We start from the raw sequence: 20481 nt of genomic DNA on the forward strand, positions 1-20481 counted from the left end.
TGAGAAAGGCTGTGGCCTCTATCCAGCCAAGCTGCCACTGCCCCTGGATGTTCCTGTGCAATGCAGGTTATAATGGGGTTCCAATGCGCCTTTTGATGTTTGTCTGACTCGCTCAGTGTGACAGGGAGGGCAGCTCGCTCGCTCACCCTGGTACAAGCATTGTCGAGCACCCACTGATACCTGGGCGTACTTAGGTAATATTAGAGTGTGCTCAGAATCTCTGCCGCAGACCCTCCATTTGGGGAAGGGACAAGCTCATAGCATTGTGTGATAGAACTGGGATGATCAAGAAACTGTGTGCCTGCAGGAAGTGGCACTGTGGTGACCCCAGTAGGAGTGGCCATTTCCTGCGTCAGCCGCCTCCTTCCTGGAGGGCAGTTTTGAGGTGTGGGCGCACACAATCTGACTCTCAGCGGTACCCACCCAGAGCTTTGCACACAGCGTGTGAAGGCATGGCCTAGCTGCTGTCCTAGCATGTGTGGACAGAGAAGACCCAGAGCCGGCAGTGTACAGGAAGCCGTGTCTCTCCTGCAGCTGGGGTGCGCGATCTGAGAGCGCATTTGCCTAGAGCTGGGACTTTCCGTCCCCCACCCCCACCCCCACCCCACCCCCCGTAAAGCACCGTATGCTGGTGGGCTGTGGGCTGACTTAAACTAAACACAGCCCTGGCCATGGCTACTGCCCAAGGTCCTCCAGGGCTGGAAGACTAGCAGACTGCTCTGTGCTGAGTGGGGAGGGTCCTCTAGATCTCCTCCATGGAGATGTATCCTTTTCTGTCTTCTCGGGGTAGATAACCTGTCTCTTCCTTTCTCCTCAGCATGAGTCAAGACACTGAAGTTAGGAAACGGATGGTGGGTGGAGGTCTTCAAAGTGCTCCAGCATCTGTCCCCACCAAGGAAGAGTTGTCCCCAAGCGAGGAGGAACAAAAGGCACATTGGCCAACTCACTGGAAGCCCTTCCTGGTCAACGTGTGCATGGCCACGGTCCTGGCGACCGGCGCGTACTTCTGCTACCGGGTATGTTTTCACTGACGGACTGGGCGGCGTGAGCATGGTGGGCACTGCCGCTGCCCAGCTTAGGATTCGGTCTGCAGCGTCTGACCTGGTGTAGAGGGAACAACAGCTCGCAACCCTGCGCTGGAACTGGAAGGGCCAGCCCCCAGGAGGGGCATCAGTGCACTGGGCTTTGAAGGAGCCCATGGTCCCAAGAACAGAGTCTAATCTCAGGGCCTTAACCTGTTGAGGAGAAGTAGAGGAAATGCCAAATACTCTTCTTGCTCTCACCTCACTCCTCCCTTTCTCTGGTTCGTTTGTTTTTGGAAAAAAAAATTACAACACATTGTTGTTTTTAACATTTATAAAGGCAGGTTTTTGTTACTTCTGGAGAAAAAAAAAGATGCTAGGCACTGGTGAGAGTCTCTCTTGCCCTTTGGCGTGGGCTCAGATTCAGGATTTCCATTGATTCCAGGGGAAGGATCCCGCCGGTCAGGACTGCAGCGTTAGTTCGTCTGGGTTGGGCAGCCCCCCACTGTGCACCCTGAGCTTGCAGGTGCCCTGGAGCCCGCCCTGTTGTGAGGAGGGCAGCCGCACTGCACAGGCAGCCTCTGAACAAGCCGGCCCGTTTCCCTCAGGTGTTCCCTGCAGGTTCCATCCTCCTCAGTCTCCTCCCTCTGTGTGACTGCCATCTTGCAGATGGCCCAGCCCTCACCACCCCATCCCTGTAAAGGGGTTCCCCTGAGGGCCTCGCCTGAGGGTCAGAGGTGGCTGCTTAGTGCTGGGTTTCCATTTCATTGGAAAGTAATTACTACTCTGTAGAAGCCATTCCACTGACATGCAAGCAAGACTCCTAAAGGTGGGAGGAGTCTTGGTGTTATGGAAGCCGCTCCCAGGACCTGTGCGGACCTCCGAACCACTCAGTCCTGTCCCAGTGACCGTCCGTGAAGGCATCGGAGAGATGACTTTTGCAGACTGCAAAGCCTTTTCCTGAGTGGTGATTTTCAGAGTCTGGACGTATAAACGCTACCAAGCGAGCGCTCACCATGCTGCCTTCCATGCTGGTGTGGCCGCGGCCTTGGGGAGGTGGGTGCTGTAGGTGCTGTGGGTGCAGTCGCTTGCTGCACAGCCTGCCTCTGAGCTTCAGGCCACGTGGCCATGGTGGCCCGCAGAGCGAGCTGTGATGGAGGCTTTTCACAGAGCCACCTTCCCGGGCCATGCATCTCCCTTCCTGCCTTACCTTCTGCTTCCTTCCCTGCCCACAATCACCAGGAGCGCGCGGGCCTCCTGTGCAAGCAGAGCGGTGTGCGGCCAGGCCCGCCTCCCGAGGAGCCACTCTACTCTTATTTATTTACTTTGCCCAGAGGCGGGCCCCCATGAGCACACCCTGAAACTGACCATGTAAGGTGCTGGCCTGCATCCATGACTGTCAGGTACAGTAGCAGGTCAGTCCTGGGGTTGAGGCATGAGTGCAGGACTGACAGGAGCCACTGTGGCCAGTGCTGGGGCCAGGAGCAGGCACAGGAGCTGGAGGGTGTGAGGAGTAGTCGTCAGGACCGTAGGACAGTGGTTTGTGCAGAGTACCTGCTGAGATGTGAAGGATGGGGCTGGGCTTCCTGCCCAGGCCCTTCTAGATCCCAGTCCCAGCCTCTGCTTTCCCTGAGTTTAAAAACACCGGCTCCTGTCCTGGTGGTGCCATGTGCTTGACATGGGAAACCGTAGATGGCCGCTCACTGTCCTCTCATGCTCTGAGCAAAGGTGGCCACGCTGAGTAACCACCGCCACTCAGTGAGAACAACACCGCCCAGTGCAGATGCCCGCCACACCCTGCTGGGTCGCAGCCATTCCACTTGCACCTCATTCCCTGGATACTTGGGCAAGCAGGCCCTTCCACGTCTGGGACCAGCTCCTCCATTCCAAGGTCCCGCTGTTCTGCAGCAGGCAGCTTGTGAATAAACACCCTCCTGGGAACAGTGTGGGTGACAGTCCTTAGTCAGCCTGCTATCATTGCTGGTCCAGGTCACCTTGCCCAGAGAGTATGGCTCTTGAGCCTGGGAGAGACTGCAACGGTGCTCATGACTCGTGTGAGGGGAACCTGACCTCCACGTTGGGTGGCTTTTTAAAATAAGCGAAGGCAGCTGGAACTCCAAACTGCCTCTTGCCAGCATTTCACATTTTGCCTTTGACCCAGAGAAGCCAGCACAGAGCCACTGGGGAATGTGATGGCCTTGCCTGCAGAGCTGGGGAGGTGGCACAGCCAGAGTCCAGGCTGGGCACAGTTAACAGTGCGTTGTGTCTGGAGTAGTACAGCGTGTACAGTAGCCTTAGAGGTGGGTATCCTGGAAAACAGGCGCTCGCGCCCGACCTGTCACCCCTGTTGGAGGTAGCAAGCTGCTGTATGCCTTAAGTCAATATTTACTCAGCAGGGCGTTCTCTCTCTCTCTCTCTCTCTCTCTCTCTCTCTCTCTCTCTCTCTCTCTCTCTCTCTCTCTCAATGGCCATAGAATAAACCATTTTTACAAAAATAAAAACCAACAAAAAGAAAAAAGTGTTCTGGACTAGTACCTTTGCAGGTGTGTGGGGTGTCTCAGGGTCTTCTGTGACCTCACAGAACTATCTGACTGCACCATTTCCAACTTGCTGTCTCACTAATGGGTCTGCATTAGTTGCAACAATAAATGTTTTTAAAGAACACGGATGTGATGAGCTTACCTTTTCTTTATTGATGGACCTGGGCTGGAGTGGGCAGTCATTTGTCTACCCTTGCCAGCATGAGGTGCACACTTGCCCTCCCTGTAGAGTTAGTGTGCTGTGGGTTGTGTGTGCCATGTGACTGGCCAGCCTGTCTGTGCTGCAGAGATGGGGGTTCTCTATGCTGTCCTTTCAGAAACTCCCCCTTTGGCAACCCAGGCTACTTTGAGACTCAAGGTCACTGGAATCCCTGTTCCAGCCACCAGACTACCCTTAGCCAGCTGCCTGTCAGATACCATGGTCATCATGTCTCAGGACATCCATAAACCTCATCTAATGTATACTTGACCTAGAAATAAAAATGAGACCCAAAAGTAGTGTGACCTCCTGTTCATGTACAAGACTAAGTATGTAAGGCCCCAACCAAGGTGACTGACTTCCAGTTTTCAAAGTCATTTGAGACTTGTGCAGTGCCAGATGTCACTGTAGAAAGCACAGCCCCATAACCCCTCAGATTCACAGTTGGCTTGTGCAGCAAGTAGTCCCCACTGTGGTCCTGGTCACAGAACTGTCCAAGTGCTGTGTCTACTCACAACTGAAATCTTCAGGTGTAAAAGTGAATTCTCACAAGAACATCAGGGTAAAAGCTGACTGATGTATAACTTTGGGATAAATCCAGTGGGGTGGGGCTGGAGAAATGGCTCAGAGGTTAAGAGCACCGACTGCTCTTTCGAAGGTCCTGAGTTCAAATCCCAGCAACCACATGGTGGCTCACAACCATCTGAAGACAGCTACAGTGTACTTACATACAATAAATAAATAAGTCTTAAAAAAAAAATCCAGTGGGGTGAAGGCTTGAGAAAAGCCTGGGGTGTCCCCAAAATGCCATCAGGAGGGCAGCCTACCATGAGTCAGGTATCAAGAATGTAGGGAGGATCCCCCATGGGTCCTGCAGAGTGTCGTGTGGTCCCGGCCACCACTCCCATGTTATAGCTACAGACACATCATGTGCTTTGGCAGTAAGGTGGACATACTACAGAGTTTTAATTGAGATTTCAGGAAATGGACATGAAGGAAGCAAATAAATACCAAGTCAGCACACAGGCCCGCAGGACTCCAAGTGGGGGTGACAGGGTCAGCCCTGAGAGCCCCCTTGTGGGCATCTCAGACACCAGCTTGGAGTGCTTTATCTGCTTAGGTAGGAAACCCATTGTGGGTCTCTATAGCTGCCGCAGTGGGAGCCTCCCCTCAGGTCCGGTGCTGGAGCATTTGTCCAATGCCCTGCGGGTACCGTGCACTGGAAGTGGGCCTGCCACTGCCCAGCTGTTGCAGCCTGTTTATCAGACCCCGGCTGAGGGTATGCAGGGAGCTTGCTCTCCATGTGTGTCTTGTCTTGGAGTCTCACCTTGCCCCAGACCCTTGCTCCTTGGGCAGTTCCAGCTGCCCTGGCACTGTACCCCAGGAAAGCAAAAGCAGCATTTGGGGTGGGGGTGGGGGCATAGCCTCCCACATGCCACTTCTACCTGCTCTGTGAATACACCACTGCTATCCTCAGGCTGGGTACTGACGACCCCAAGCTCAGGCTTGTGAGGGAGTGGCTAGCCTGCACCATCCAAATCCTGGGTGCTATGGAGGCTACGCAGCATAAGGAAGAAAGACGCCCGATTTGAGCTCATCAATCACAGCGTCTTAAAAAATCGTGATTTCAACGTCTGCTTCCTGACAGAAGGCTTCCTGTTCTGAGTGGAGTTTGTCCATCTTCTCGAAAGCCAAGCGACCTTTCTCACCTGGAATGACAGTGCTTGCCATTCACTGGCTGGCCTCTAGAGTGGTAGGGCAGTAGTGCTGGGGGTCCCCACCCTGCTGATGACTGAGCAGTGACAGCCTCCTATGGTGGAGATCTGGGTGCTAGTCTGGTTTTGCCCCGCCCTCCATTTGCCAAGGGCCATAGAGTGCATGCAAAAAAAGTTACCCCTGGCTGCCAACCTGCTGTGCAGGTAGCCAGCCCAGGCCAGGGCCTGCTAAGCATGGTGTAAGCTGTAGCAGGGTCCCTGGCAGCCCCGTACTGAGCCAAGGTAGTCTCACCCGTCTCCACTAGAACTCTGGGGCCCCAATGTGCCACACAGGCCCTTTGACTGCACTTTACCAAATGACAGTGTTGCTTCCCGAGCTGCAACTCGCACGGCCTCCAGGTCAGACTGACACAGACTGACGATCTGCTCGATGCTTTCAACGCCCTGTAAGGTCAGGAGGAAAGGGGCTTCTTAAGTAGCTGACAGACCTCACTGTCATCCCTGAGGTGCTAAACCCAGCATGATCCCCAGGGCCTCCTCTGTCCTCGAGAGGCCTCAGGCCCTTCAGCACTTTTGGAAGTGTCTTCCACACCCCAGTGCAGGCCTGCAAGCAAGACCACCAACAGCTTGTCTGTGGACACTATCTAACCCAGCTGCCTTCTGGGACTTGCTCACTGGAACTCAACTCTGTCTGGAGAACCAGGGCCTAATTGCCACACTCAGGGCTCCCACAAGGCCTCTGACTCCTTCACCAGCACCTGAGCCTCAGCAGGCACCTCCAAGGACTTTTAGAGACAACCCTGAGCAAGTGATGTTGGTGGGCTTCTTCTACATTGAGTTCAGCTCCCATGTTCAAGAGGGTAACAGGTTATACAAAGCAGATTCCTAGCATGGGAGTGCAGAGGGAGAGGGTGGGGACGGCGGAGTTCACAGGCCCTGAGGCCCCTGTGTCACATCCAGTCCAGAAAGAGGAGCTGGAACCCAGGACCACTTTTTACAAACCTGTTCACATAATGAATCCTCAGAGTGGCTTTTAGACTTTTTTGAGATATGAACTCACCATTTGGCCTAGGCTGGCCTGGATCACAGGTATGCGCCACCACACCTGGATTTTTTTTTTTCAATGCATGAAAACTACATGTATTTGTGTGTGACTCTGTAGAGATTTATACATGTGTCCCACCAGACACACACACACCTCCACACACAGTAAACAAAACCAGAGTGAGCAGGTGCCGTCTGCACTGTGTTTTGAGACAGGGTCTTTCCTAGGCTGGAGCTCACAAGTAAGACCTGCTAACTGGCCAGTGAGCCCCAAGGGCCCTGCCCCCACCTCTACTGCAATTACAAGTGTGTGTCTTCATGCTTGGCTTTAAAAAACAAAAACAAACACAAACGTGAGTTCAGGGGATTCCATTCAGTCCCTCATGCTTGTAGGCATGCATGTAGTCCTTAGCTCACTTTAGAGCCGTGTTCAGTAGGCACACATTTCCTGCAAGCGTGAAGAAAATGTGCCAAAAGTGGCCACTTCTGCCAAAGACCAAGATGATAGGTAGCTTTTACATTTCCATGTTTTATCTTCTCACACGAATTTGTCATAGTTCAGGAAATCCCTTTGGTGTGGGGACCTCTGCGGTTGGAGTCCCTTTGCTGTTGGTGAAACCCTTTACCGCCCCACCATCCCATCCCTTGTTCCAGTGAAAGCATATCAAGCGGTTGACACACCCCACCGCTGCTGCTGCTTTGGCCCCAACCGCTGGTGGCCTCCTGTCACTATGAGGACAAGGGACTCACCCCGAGCTGCTGCAGAGCCATGCACGCCGCCTGCTGGAGCCTGGAGTCACTGTCATTCAAGGCATTGGTGTAGTACAGCAGAGCCTGGGGAAAGCGACCGGGATTGGACAGAGCCAGCCTGACAGGAGCAGGTCCCCAGCTGGGCCGTGCACACTGCAAATGCTCCAGTGACCCAAACTCAGCCCTTCTCCAAACAGGTGAGACCTGTCAATCTGGCCAGCTGTATTGTCAGGTGGATTACCCCAAGATTGATCACCTTTTCCCGGAAGCGCTTGTTCCTGGCTGCACTGGCCAGGCGCATTCTGGCCGCCCGGCACAGCCTCGGGGGTCCGTCCAGCTGCAGCAGTGCCCAGGCCTGAAGTGTCTGGGGCAGTGGCTGCAGCTGGCTTAGACACTTCCCATGCAGCTTCCTCAAGGCCTTGGCTGGGCCTGCACAGTTCAGTTCCTCAATGAGAGTAACTGGAAGACAGGAAGAGGCAGGTGCCATCGGTCGAGGCTTTGGCCACATTAGTCACAGAGGGAACTCCAAGACGGGGGCATCGCCACATCCCGACAAACATTTCCCACAAGTGGATCAGACACACCCTAAAAATGAGCAGAACCACGGGCCAGCCGTGGCGCAGTGGTACATGCCTGTAACCCCAGCAACTTGGGAGGCCCAGGCCAAAGGCTGGTGAGATCGAAGTCAGCCGAGGCTACCTAGTGAGACTATGACTCAAAAAGAAACCAGAACAAGCCCAAACTTCACGGCTGCCTCCTCTCCCTGGAGCTCTTCTGGGCTGCTCACCCGCCCTCTCTTAATCTCTACCACAGCTGACTGTGGTCTCACTGGCTCTCGGTTTTGACAGGTAGAGGGAGAGTTCCAGGGGCTCTGAACGGTGGCCCGAGCCACCACGAGGCCTTACCTTCCTTGGTGAGCTGAGCCAGGTGTTTCTCCAGGTCAGAGATGCTCTGCCGCTGCAGGTAGCTGTGGAACTGGAACCAGGTGACCACCTGCTCCTCCTGGAGCCCTGCTGTGACCAACAGCCCGCCACAGCCCACCACCTGCTCCAGGAGCCTGCGACACACTGGCAGAGGGAAGGGCCATGAGCCTCTCAATAAACAGGTCTGTGTCCGCTGAAAGGGACTCTGGGAAAGGGGAGCCCAGGCAGGGCCCCTTAGAGTCAGCAGACCAGTTCTAGAACCTTCTCTACTCTAGAAGTTGGTAGCATTTGCCAATAAGGTACAGTTTGACTCAGCTCAAGTCCCTTTTCTGTCTTTTAGTTCTTTATTTGACCAAGAAAAAGAGCACACCAGCTAGCCAGTAACCACCACAGTGGACTGAATCCCAGAGCCAGAACCCTGGAATTCCCGGGAGCAACCTTCACTTGCTCCACAGGAAATGCTACAGCTGCCCTCAGGAAGTGTCCAGCCTGATAGCTAGCAGGACACCTGGAGGGCGCATGCCTGCACACCGGCCTCTAAGAACGCTTGAAGGCTCGGTGGAAGACGGAGATACACGGCCTGCTTTCCTAGGGTCAGGGAAGCGAAGATGCACAGAGCTAGGACCCCAGCTGCAGCGCTGCTGTTCCCCCAGGGACAGGGCAAGCAAGGAGGACGCTACCTATTTCCAGCTGGCCGGGGTACTTCCCTCGGACGCGATGCAGGAATGTCTTCTTGAGCTGGCTCAGGAGTGTGGAGGCAGGGCAGGCCAGGACGCCACCAGGCTGTGTGCACCCCTGCCACAGTGCCAGGCCACCCTTCCTGTGAGAAGCCTGTGGGATGACTGAGAGCCAGCAGCTACTCAGCAGTCTGGGCAGGGAACAACCGCGAGCAGCAGAAACCCCTCCACAAGGACCCAAGGTGGGAAGCGAGGGCAGGAGACCCAGTACAGGGACCTCCTCTCAGGCCCCTGTCACCCCAAGGGAACAGTCTTGGCTTCAAGCATCTTCCTAGTCCCTGCTCTCAAGATCAGCCACTCACTGCCGTCCTGACTAGGAAACGGGACTCCCCAAACAGCTGTGCAGCGGGAGCCACAGAACAGAGGTGACAGCCATTCCTCGGAGGGGACACCAGCATGTGGGTGGTCCTGGCTTCAGGGAACCAGCAGTGTCCTTGCCAGTGTACCGAGACGAACAAATGTGGGAGCCCATGGAATCCACCCGTCATGGGGGAGAAGGAGGGGGCAAGGCCTTGGGGTGTGCCTAGCGGCTACTTACTCTCTTCAACCGACCTGGCCTTGCTGACCTGCTCAAGGTCAAGGTCTGAAAGCACTTCCAGAACCTGCCTTTGCTGTGCCGCTTCCTCCAGGAGGTAGTCCTCCACCATCCTTGACAAATTAGGGGAGGCCAGTTTCTAGAATCAGCGAGATAGTCAGGTTTACCCAGCATGTACGTATGTCTCTGCCCACAACTACCCACAGCTACCCTGTCCTAGAGGTAGCTTCTAGACCATGATCTAAGCTCCTTCTCTTCACCAAGCTGAGCTCGCAGGGTCAGCCCACCCAAGTCTAGCTAGACATCTCAAAGCAATTGAAAGATGGCCAGCATCTGACGGCATTCAAACCACTGGGAACAGCATGGCCTGAGACCCACCTTGGATACTTTCTGAGGTCAAGCCAATTTGGACTGGTGCGGTGCCTACACATGTACCTCAGAACCATCCACTCGGTCCAGGGCTTGGCTCTCTGAGACCCATGTGGTTCCTCACCCCCTGCCCATGGAGACTCTATGGCTCTGGGGGTAGGGGGTCCTCTTACCTGGCCCAGGCTTTTCACTGCCTCTGAGCCCAGTCCCCACCCTGGCCAAGCCCCACCCAGACACCTGAAGTAAGACTTTGCAGACTTGAAGGTGGACAGTGAGCAGTGTGTCCAGCTCAGGGGCACCAGCTGTGAGCTCGCTGGGTGACACCTTCAGTGATGGCCGTGGAGGTGGGGGGATGTCCCTCCTGAGAAGACGAAAGAATGGAGTGACCATTAGATTAGCAAAGGGACCCCTTCCCTGACACCTCCTCCCACCTCAGCTCCAGATCAGAGACGGGGCTCCTTGTTAGAGGAAAAGGGGAGAGATTGTTGCCTAGCATCCAACAGATGTGCAGGGCATGGCTTCCCAGGGGGCCTGAGGTTGCGACTCTCTCTGGGTGGTTGCTAGAGCCTCCTTTTGCTCTTCTGTAAAGTGGGCAGGAAGCTTAGACCTAGAGCTGAGCCCCACCCCCACCCCACCAAGGCCCAACTGGGTCACCACACTGGGGAAGGTAGCAGACTTGGAATCTCCCTGAGGGACCACTGGATTAGAGGAAGAGGTGGCGACTGTCCCCTGCTGTAATGCTGAGCTGGGGGTAGAAGTGGCCCTGACGGGGCAGGTGCTAAGACAGAGGTGGATGGAAGTCCAGAGGGGGTTGTGGGCAAGACAGTTTCTGTGGAGGTTAGCACGACAGCTACTGGAGGCAAGGCCAGAGTTTAGCTGTGTGCTGCTGTTACTGCCTGAGAGACCCTTAGGGGCCATAAAGGCTTGCTGTGTGGAGACAGTGTCATGGAGAGGAGGCACCGTGCACAGTAAAACTATACAAGATAGACTAGCGTGGAGCTATAGCAGTCCAGATGTGTGCCCATTTGGGGTGCACTCACTCAGGAGCCTGGGAGCCCCCACACAGGGACAGTTCATCGCTGGCAAGGTCGGCATTCAGAAACGCAAAGCTCTCAAGGATACAGTCCATCAGACTCTGTGCTGACACGGGCTCCGGCTGCACCCCTCGGGGCTGTGGACAAGCGCCAGGGTGAGGGCTTTGACCTTCCATACCCAGCCAGAAGGTGACAGCCCCAGCCCCAGCCCCAGCCCCAGCCCCAGCCAGCCCAGCCATGGCTCCGGTCTCAGCAGGACGAGCCTGGGATGTGCAACTTCCAGTGTCCCACCAACAAGGCCTGACACAAGGGAGCATGGCCAGAGAGAGAGAGATCTGAAAGTCCCCGGGTGGGGATCACGCAGGGCAGGGCTTCCTCCACAAGGGGGCGCCACTCTATGGCGGCTGACACCTGCCCCTGCTCTTGGCTGATGCCTCATTCTTCAGCAAAACCAGAAACCTGCTCTGCACTCAGAGTACCCTGACAGTCACCCTGACAAGACACAGAAGCTGGGGGCGAGCTCTGAATGCGAAGGCATGCGGGAGCCACTGCCCACCGCTGGTCAAGCTGTCCAGAGACCTCTGTTTCCAAACCAGGGGCTGCCTGCAGGGCAGGGGTGTGTGTGTGTGTATGCAACAACAAAATACTAAGCCCACAGAGAATCCTCCTTGCCTTAGAGTAAAACTCTGCAAGCGCACATGCATGTATGTATGTATGTGCGTGTACGAGCACACACGAATAGGCATAGCAGATTCTTGTGACTTAAGGAGTTATGTCACTGAACCAGCAACGCTGACCCATGGCCCCCAGCGCCACAGTGCAAAGTGCCAGCCAGTAAGTACAAGGTCCACGTGAGCACTTTTGTTTAAAAATTCTTCCTTTTTCATGTGTGTGCATGTGTGTGTGTGTGTGTGTGTGTGTGTACCCAGAGGAGCCATGTAAGGACAACTTTGGGTGTCATGCCTTAAGAGGTGTCTGTCGGCCTTGCTTTTTGCTTTGTGTTTGATGCAGGGTCTCTTACTGGGATCTTGACGATTAGGCCACACTGGCTGACCATCGAGGCCCAGGGACCCTGTTCCTTCTTCTACAGTGCTAATATGCCTGCTGGCGCCTGCCTTCTCTTTATGTGGGTCCTGGAGGTGAATCCAGGTCCTCATGTTTGCTCAGCAAGTACTGACTGAGCTGTGTCCCCCCCAGCCCTCAGGACAGCTGATTTAGTAGACAGTGTTGTGGTCCCCGCAGTTCTCCACACCTCCTGCCTCAAGAAGGCTCAGTTAACTCTCCGATTCTCACCACCAGGCACGCCCGGGGCTTGCGCTTGGCACCATGAGCTGAGCCCTACACGCGAGGCCATCCTCACAGCAAAACTCCCGACAAACAGCACAGGTGGTCGAACACGCGACGGGAAAGGACAGCAGTCACGGGGACGCGGAGCAGCCACTCGCTCACCCTCAGTGGGGAAGTTGCACGTAGAGCAGAGCCTGTGCATTGAGCCCAGTGCGTGCGTGCGTGCGTGCGTGCGTGGGGTCAAGGCCAGCCTGGGCCTCTTAGCAAGGATCAGAGTCTACGGACGCTCTGTGGGTGACTCTCTTTAGAAGTCAAACTGAAGGGGCGAACTATTTTTTTTTTATTGTTCTTAGCTGTTTTCCAGAAAAGAGAAGTGTCTCATTGATGCTTTGAATAATTGTGCTATTGCGGGGTCATACAAAGTGCTTGTGACTCTTCAGAATACAGGAGTGTGACAGAAGCTGTGTGCCTGCGACCCAAATGGTTTCTCACAGAAGTGCTGGAAAAGTACCAATAAAAGTGACAAGTCTTCCTCAAACTCTCACTCCTGGTGCATGTGGGCGTGGCCTGTCAAAGGCCGGGGCAGTACGGAGACAGAAGACAGACTATAAGAAGAGGAGACTGCCGCAGGCCTGTAATCCCAGCACTCTGGGAGGCAGAGGCAGGCGGATTTCTGAGTTTGAGGCCAGCCTGGTCTACAAAGTGAGTTCCAGGACAGCCAGGGCTACACAGAGAAACCCTGTCTCGAAAAAAACAAATCCAAAAAACCAAGAAAGGAAGGGAAAGAAAGAAAAAGAAAGAGAATGAAAAAGAATTTTTGAAGATGCGTGTGTTGTATAGTTATGAGGGAAAAAAATGTGTCACACCCGAGAGTGGGCTCATTGGCACCTGTAGAAGCTGGTGTGTGTGTGTGTGTGGTCTACATTTTATTTTTTGTATTTGAAAAATGTAAACAGAGAGAGACCAGGGATCCGTCCAGGGCAGCAGCTCTGAGAGCCACTGAGAGAACTCCTTTGGCTGAGCGGGGGAAGGTTCTGGATGGCTGTAGAGATGAGGCTGGCAGGTGCTGCAAGGCCTTCCATAAATCGCAGCCCCTGCCGGCCCACCCACATCCGAAGATTCTCGATGGAGCCAGGGTCTGGCTGGACACGGAGCAAATTACTCACTGCGCGCTCCGGCCTCCCCTTGGTATTCTCCTCAGAGGCCTTGAAAAGTGGGGAAACTGAGGAGGGGGGAGACTCGGCCCACCCAGGTCACATAGGGGCGAGGCTGGGATGCTAACCTGGGCTGGCAGGTCCCCGCACCTGCTCCCCAGCCTCTGGCCCGCAGCAAAGCAACGCTGTCCCGTGCGCGTGCGCGGTGGGCATACCTTCAGCCGCTCCCTGAGGCCAAGGACTTGGTACTCCAGCTCCCTGAGCTGGGGCTGCGCCGGGTCTGCAGACCGCAGCAGATCCAGGACCTCCTGCACAGGCCCCTCCACTCCGTCCCCCGCATCTCCATCCTCCTGGCCCTTCCGGCTCCGTGGCGCCATGGGGCTGTGGATGGGGGCGTCCTGCAACCTCTCTCCTCCCAAGTCCCTCCAGCCAGGCTGCTCTATACGCACACCCCCGGCTGGGGGAGCCAGGCCTGGCAGCAGGCCCAGAGGCGGGGGCTCCTCCTTGGTCTCCTCTTCTCTGCAGGCTGTGGGAGCCACGGGCATGGGCAGGAAGCCCACTTCTGAGGTGGATGCTGAAGTACTGGTCTCAGTGTCTCTGGGGTCCTCAGAGCTGAAGGAATCCATCTCCAGTCGCTCCTGGCTCCGGCTCCGCAGGCAGGGACCCTGACGCTCACTGTCAGACAGGTAGCCGAGGATGGAGGAGGCCCTGGGCCCACCTAGCAGCAGGGCCTGCTGCATCGGCGGCTGGAGAACAGACTGGGAGGGGATGCAGGATCAACCTCAGCAGCCGCCCCAAGGACTGTAACGCCACCCCTGTGTCCCAGGCGCTCGGGATGATGGGGATCTGCCAAGGTGACGGGCATCCAGGGGTGCTGATGCCCTGTCACCCTCTAGCTCGCCCTTCAGGCCTCAACTTCATAGTTTCATCCTCACCATGCTTCTGCCTCAGGACCTTTGCACTGACTGTGTTCTTTGCCAATACCGAGCCTGAGCATAGAGACCAAAGCAGATAGAGGGGTAGGGCACCCAAGCACTCAGGGTGTCCAGGGGCTTGGGAGGAGACGTGGTATCTGAGTCAGGACCCTCAGTGTTGAGGGCGTGTGTGCAGAGAGGTTCCAGGGCCTGGGACCGTGGATAGGTGCACGCTTGGGACAACAGATGTCCCCACTGAGGAGTGTGTCTGGCCTGTGGATAGCTACAGCACCGCACTGAGGTGACCGCCATCTCTGCTGAGTAAACACACAGTTGCCTGTGGGGCAGGGTGTGGGGAGCAGTGGTGGGGCCATTAAGAAAGGTCCCTGTGCGGAACCATCCCAAGGACAACACCAAGAGAAGTAATGAGGTGCCCATGTGCACAGCTTTCAGTCCCCCTGGCCCCGCCCCCCAGGGAAGGAGAGAGGAGGGTGGCCCTGGCTCCAGGGAGACCTTGTCCCCTGGAGGTCATGGGGAGAAAGTTGAGCTCCTGTACAGGGCTCCAGATCACACCCCTGGAAACTTTAAGTTTCCCCAGCAAAGTGAGGCCAAGTCTGTGGCTGGGTGGAGGACATACACAGAAACACACATATACACACAAACACATATATACACAGAACACACACATACACACAAACACACATATACACAGAGCACACATACACACACACAAACACACATATACACAGAGCACACATACACACACACAAACACACATATACACAGAGCACACATACACACACACAAACACACATATACACAGAACACACACACACAAGCACACATATACACAGAGCACACATACATACACAAACACACAAACACACATATACACAGAGCACACATACATACACACAAATACACAAACACACATATACACAGAGCACACACAGACACACAAACACACATATACACATACACACACACAGACACACAAACACACATATACACAGAGCACATACACACAGCACACACACATACACACAAACACACATATACACAGAGCACACACAGACACACAAACACACATATACACATACACACACACAGACACACATACCCATATACACAGCACACATATACACACAGCATACACACATACACACACAGCATACACACATGCACACAGCATGCACACACAGCGCACACGCACACACCACGTAGGTCCCATACCCAGTTCAATTCCCACAACCTCCGGGAGCAGAAGACAGAGTCACAGCAGCCCTGCGGCCCCAATAGCGGAACCCCAAGCAGCCATGTCCTGCGCGCGCTGCCCACCCTCCTAGGAACAGGCTCACTCACCAGGTAGTACTTGTCCCGGAAGCTGGGGGTGCTGGGCGGGGTCCATGTGTAGAGGGAGCCCTTCCTGCTGCCCACGGAGAACCTGCCAGTGGGGCTGGGTGACACCAGCCGGCACTCAGCGTCCAAGGGACTGCAGGGACAGAGCAGAGACCAGCAGGGCCTCAGGTGGGACCCAGGGCTCTGCAGACACAGGCAGTTAGTTCCCTTGTCTTTCAAAGGAACTCTGCGGCTCCTTCCCACAAGTCCATGGGCTGGTGAGAGATCTGTGACTGGCTATTTACATGGGATGGAAATTACAGCTCTGAGACAAGGAATTTGCTTGGATGAGTATCCCCTACACAAAGGAGCCAGAACTGAATTCATCCCAATTTCCTCTTATCCCAAAGCCGTGCCCTCAGCTGGCACTGATAGTCATGATACCCTCAGGCTAGGCTCAGGGAGCCAGGGCACAGGATGCCCCTTGACTGAGGAGAGCACCAAAGCCACCATGAGAGCCCAAACCCCAGAGACCTGAGGTACTTCCGCCTGAGGGCACCCAGACCAGCAGGACTCGGAACTTAGGAATGGCTGGCCTAGCATGGCATGACCTGAGGGTATCCTGGGTGACTGAGTTGGACTGTGTTCTTGTGTTCTTAGCTCTTCCCCACCCTGCCACACCTGCTCTAGGGACAGGAAGGGGCAGCCTGAAAATGCAAGATGGCTCTGCTACTGAAGGTAGTGCAGGGTGGAACCCAGACTCCACACATACTGTTCTGAGCCTGCACCCTGTAGTGCGGGACCTAGTGGGAGGCCTCAAAGGGACAGTTCAGCCCTGGACCGGAAAGGACAGGACACCCAGGGCAGGGTGGCACGGGAAGAGGCCTGCACAGGCAGAAGACAGTCCTTCTGAGAGACTAGGCAAGAAGAAAAAAAAAAAAAAAACCACTTAGAAAATGCCATGGCACCGGGCGGTGGTGGCGCACGCCTGTAATCCCAGCACTTGGGAGGCAGAGGCAGGCAGATTTCTGAGTTCGAGGCCAGCCTGGTCTACAGAGTGAGTTCCAGGACAGCCAGAACTACACAGAGAAACCCTGTCTTGGAAAAACCAAAAAAAGAAAGAAAGAAAGAAAGAAAGAAAGAAAGAAAGAAAGAAAGAAAGAAAGAAAGAAAGAAAGAAAGAAAGAAAGAAAGGAAGGAAGGAAGGAAGGAAGGAAGGAAGGAAGGAAGGAAGGAAGGAAGGAAGGAAGGAAGGAAGGAAGGAAGAAAGAAAGAAAGAAAGAAAGAAAGAAAGAAAGAAAGAAAGAAAGAAAGAAAGAAAGAAAGGAAGGAAGGAAGGAAGGAAGGAAGAAAGAAAGAAAGAAAGTGCTGCGGCTCAGCTGGCTATGTGTCCAAAAGCGAGTGGTATTCAAGGTCACAGGGGGCGTGGGGGAGAAGTGGACAGGGCTGCTGTGAAGGTCAGGCCAGCGTGGCTGTAAGGACGGGATGGGGTGGTGAGGACAGAGATGGCTATGCCGGAGTCTCCTGGGGAGCAGGCAGGACCACTCGGCTCCCCTGCTCCCAAAGCTGGGGTGGCCTTGGTGAGGGGGTGGGGGGAGTGCACAGCAGAGGAAGGGGCTTAGCCACCGAGGGCGGGGCTCAGCCACCGAGGGCGGGGCTCAGCCACCGAGGGCGGGGCTCAGCCACCGAGGGCGGGGCTCAGCCACCGAGGGCAGGTGGCACTCACTTCCACAGCAGCTCCAGCTGCAGCTTGATGGTGCCCAGCTCGGTGATGTCCACCACCACAAGCTGGGGTCGGGCTGTGAAGAAGTCCGCAATGTCACATGTCACCGCACCCACCACCATTGAGCTCAGGCCTCGAAGCTCCGTCACCTGGGGCACAGGGGAAAGGACAGTGGTGTCTCAGCCCAGCACCCAGGCTCCGGGGGCCCCTCCCTGGACCCTGCCCCACCTTGATCTCCATGTTCTCGTGCACCGTGGGCACTAAGACCCTCTCCTCCTCGTCCCAGGTCTGGCTGTCATCTGGCTCTATCCGGCCCTTCAGCCGCCATCGCTGACGGCCCAGGCGCATGAGCACCTGCAAGAGGCACAGAGGGAGGTGTGTAGAGGCAACCCAGGGGAACCCACTCACTGCCTGCCCGGGACCTCTCTCCCAGGGCCTCCCTGGCTGTACCTCATACTGGTCTCCGGGACAGAGGCGTGCATAGCCCACCAAGCCTGAAACACAGAAATGGGTGAGTGGCCCCTGCCCAGAGACCCAGGGGTACAGGGGTCTGCTTGGCAACATGGGAAGGGTTTCAATGGTGGAGAGGGTGGAAGGGATGGTACTATACCTCAGAGAGCAGTGAGCCTACCCCGTGTCGCGAGGGCTGGCCCCCAGACCCCAGGACTCAGGCCATACCGCCCGCCCTTGGCCAGCTCTCGGGGCAGCTAGGAAGACCCGACACCCAGCACAGCCCGGCTTGGAGCTCACCTTTCATCTTGACATGAAACTCGCCCAGGTGACCTTCCAAGGCCCCCTCTATGATGCACATGTCCTGCAAGGACCACAGTCGGATCAATCACTGGCCAGCTCCGTCCCCCGACCCAGCGGCCCACAGCAAGGGCAGAGAGAAGTGACCCACCTCCAGACAGCCCTGCAGGCTGCGGCCCAGCTCCTGCAGGCTCTCCCGGGAGGCTCGGCTCTGGGTGCTGCTGCTGAAGGCCCGCTGCATGTTGCAGGCTCCGTCTCGCAGACGCCACTGGATGCAGTAGCCTTCATAGAGCTCATCTACCTGCGGCAGACACACGGGCATGAGCCCATGCCAACCGTCTGTCCCCTGGGCCAGCCTCGCCCTGTGCTCCTCGTGCCTCTGAGCCCACCCACGTAGCACCCCAGCACCAAGGATCGCTCACACACATTTGAGCACAGTAGACACGAGTAACTCTGTCACCCCCTCTCCCTGCTGGAGTCCCAACTGTGGAGTGGAAAGTGACCTGTGACAGCTGCCCACCCTGTGGGTCTGGGGAGGAAGGTGCGCTCTCGAGAGTGTGTGTTTTGAAAAGCCTAAAGGAAGGGAAGGGTGTGTGCACAAGGCCTTAATCCAAGCACTCGGGAGGCAGAGGCAAGCAGAGGCAGAAGCAAGCAGTGAGTTCAAGGCCAGCCTGGTCTATATACTGAGTTCCAGGACAGCCAGGGTTATACAGTGAGACCCAGTCTCAAGAAGGAGGAGGAGGGTGAGTGAGGAGGAGGGTGAGTGAGTAGGAGGGTGAGTGAGGAGGAGTGTGAGTGAGGAGGAGGGTGAGGGAGGAGGAGGGTGAAGGAGGAGGAGGGTGAGGGAGAAGGAGTCCCTTAAGCCTAAGGGACTTGCTGGGGGACTATGGGCACATCGCTCTACGTTCCTGGCTTCACAGAGACAGTTAGAGCCTTCCAAGACCAAGCCGTAAGTCCTCTGTACCAATCAGTGACAGAGGCCCAAAGGCCTGGGAAGCCCAGATGCTCCTCACCCTCACCCAGGGCCGAGCCTGCTGCCAATCATTGTTACCATGACAACCAAGCTCCGATACCTACTACACTTAACAGCACCCACTACCTCCACATGACACCTACTGTATCCACATAACACCCGCAGGGTGCCCAGTGACACCCCACGGCGCCCAGGACACTCCACGGTGCCCAGTGACACCCCACGGCGCCCAGGACACCCACCTTGCTGATGTGGAACTCCACCTTCCGGATGTGTCTCTCCACCAAGCGAATTTGCTTCTCCCAGAGTAAGAAAAACTGCTTTAGAAGCGGCCAGGGTTCCCGCCGCCCAGTTCCCTCCCGCCACCCCTCCAGCTTCCCCGGGATCAGGGGAACTGAGCTCAAACCTCAGAGGGGCTGACCTTGGGACTCAGTTTCTCTGCTTATAACACAAGAGGAATCTCAGGAGTTCTGCCCGAGTACACTGGGGATGCAAGGCCACCCCAGACAGTCTTACCCACCCTGGAGACCGCACGGGGGAGGGACACGGGCTCACCTTGTCCAGGTCATAGTAGAAGGCCTGCAGAGGGAAAGGAGGGGGTCAGCCTCAGAGAGCTCTCACCACAGGGGCATCTGTGCTTCAAGGACAAAGCCTTGGCCTGCAGCACTCACGGCCACGGACACCCAGGAGAAAACAAGCTAAAGGCATGCATTATGGGTAAGCCAGTTCTAGGCCTGGCACTATGTCCCTGTGTGTCCCAGGCAAGGTCCTCAACCTCTCTGAGCCTCCCTCTCCTCATTTGTAAAATAAGGCATCAGTCATTGTAATTTTGTCACCTTGAAGATGATTGTGCCTGGGAGGGGGGTTCTAGATTTCGTCAGTTGGGGTGAGAAGATGGACCCCGAATGAGTGTGGTGGTGTCCCAGAGGCTGGGGTCCTGGGCTACACAGCAAGGAGAAAGTTAGCTAACTACCAATGCCAACGCGCCCTGCTTCCTAGCTGCAGCTGCAACGGGCTGCCCTCGGCCGCAGAGGGCTCACCCTCTGGATGTCTTGCCTTGAGACAAAGCTAGCCTTTTCTCTCTGGAGCTGTTTGTCTTGTCACAACAAGGAGAGCCATAGTAGGCACATAAGATGACCGAGAGATCACAGAATTCAAAGTTCAGCTAAGACATGAAGCCCCGGGCCAGCGGGACGGCTCCATGGCTAAAGGTGACTGCAGCCAAGCGTGCTGACCGGAGTGCGATGTCTGGGGCCCACAGTTGCCTTCTGATCTCCACAGGAGCACTGTGGCAGGGGCATACCTGCTTTGCCTCCTCTCCCTCACACTATAAACAAAACAAAATAAATATATAAATGTAACATTGGTGAATGAAGAGCTGGGGCTGGAGAAATGGCTCAGTGGTTAAGAGCACTGACTGCTCTTCCAAAGGTCCTGAGTTCAAATCCAAGCAACTACATGGTGACTCACAAGC

General features: G+C 55.7%; 2 protein-coding genes across 5 annotated transcripts in view; one reads left to right on the plus strand and one right to left on the minus strand.

Annotated features, from left to right (window-relative positions):
• The window catches only part of Ptpn1 (protein tyrosine phosphatase non-receptor type 1), a 49619-nt gene extending 46167 nt beyond the window's left edge, over positions 1-3452 (plus strand). For both annotated transcript variants that reach the window (XM_052184364.1, XM_052184363.1), the window contains exon 9: positions 818-3452. In XM_052184364.1, the coding sequence (XP_052040324.1) occupies positions 818-1031 (214 nt within the window). In that variant the 3' untranslated portion in view covers positions 1032-3452. The remainder of the gene's footprint in view (positions 1-817) is intronic.
• The window catches only part of Ripor3 (RIPOR family member 3), a 72544-nt gene continuing 55498 nt past the window's right edge, over positions 3436-20481 (minus strand). The window contains exons 5-22 of one of the 3 annotated variants that reach the window (XM_052184360.1): positions 19563-19586; positions 19250-19306; positions 18186-18335; positions 18035-18098; positions 17735-17778; positions 17513-17638; positions 17288-17433; positions 15586-15715; positions 13525-14067; positions 10875-11005; positions 10072-10195; positions 9469-9604; positions 8874-9035; positions 8176-8337; positions 7527-7729; positions 7271-7354; positions 5830-5920; positions 3436-5470 (exon numbers count right to left, since the gene is read on the minus strand). In XM_052184360.1, the coding sequence (XP_052040320.1) occupies positions 5373-5470; positions 5830-5920; positions 7271-7354; positions 7527-7729; positions 8176-8337; positions 8874-9035; positions 9469-9604; positions 10072-10195; positions 10875-11005; positions 13525-14067; positions 15586-15715; positions 17288-17433; positions 17513-17638; positions 17735-17778; positions 18035-18098; positions 18186-18335; positions 19250-19306; positions 19563-19586 (2475 nt within the window). In that variant the 3' untranslated portion in view covers positions 3436-5372. Of the gene's footprint in view, positions 5471-5829; positions 5921-7270; positions 7355-7526; positions 7730-8175; positions 8338-8873; positions 9036-9468; positions 9605-10071; positions 10196-10874; positions 11006-13524; positions 14068-15585; positions 15716-17287; positions 17434-17512; positions 17639-17734; positions 17779-18034; positions 18099-18185; positions 18336-19249; positions 19307-19562; positions 19587-20481 lie in introns of those variants that run through there. The other 2 variants (XM_052184361.1, XM_052184362.1) reach the window with 2 other exon arrangements.

Source organism: Apodemus sylvaticus, chromosome 5 (genome assembly GCF_947179515.1).
Source record: "Apodemus sylvaticus chromosome 5, mApoSyl1.1, whole genome shotgun sequence".
NCBI lineage: Eukaryota > Metazoa > Chordata > Mammalia > Rodentia > Muridae > Apodemus > Apodemus sylvaticus.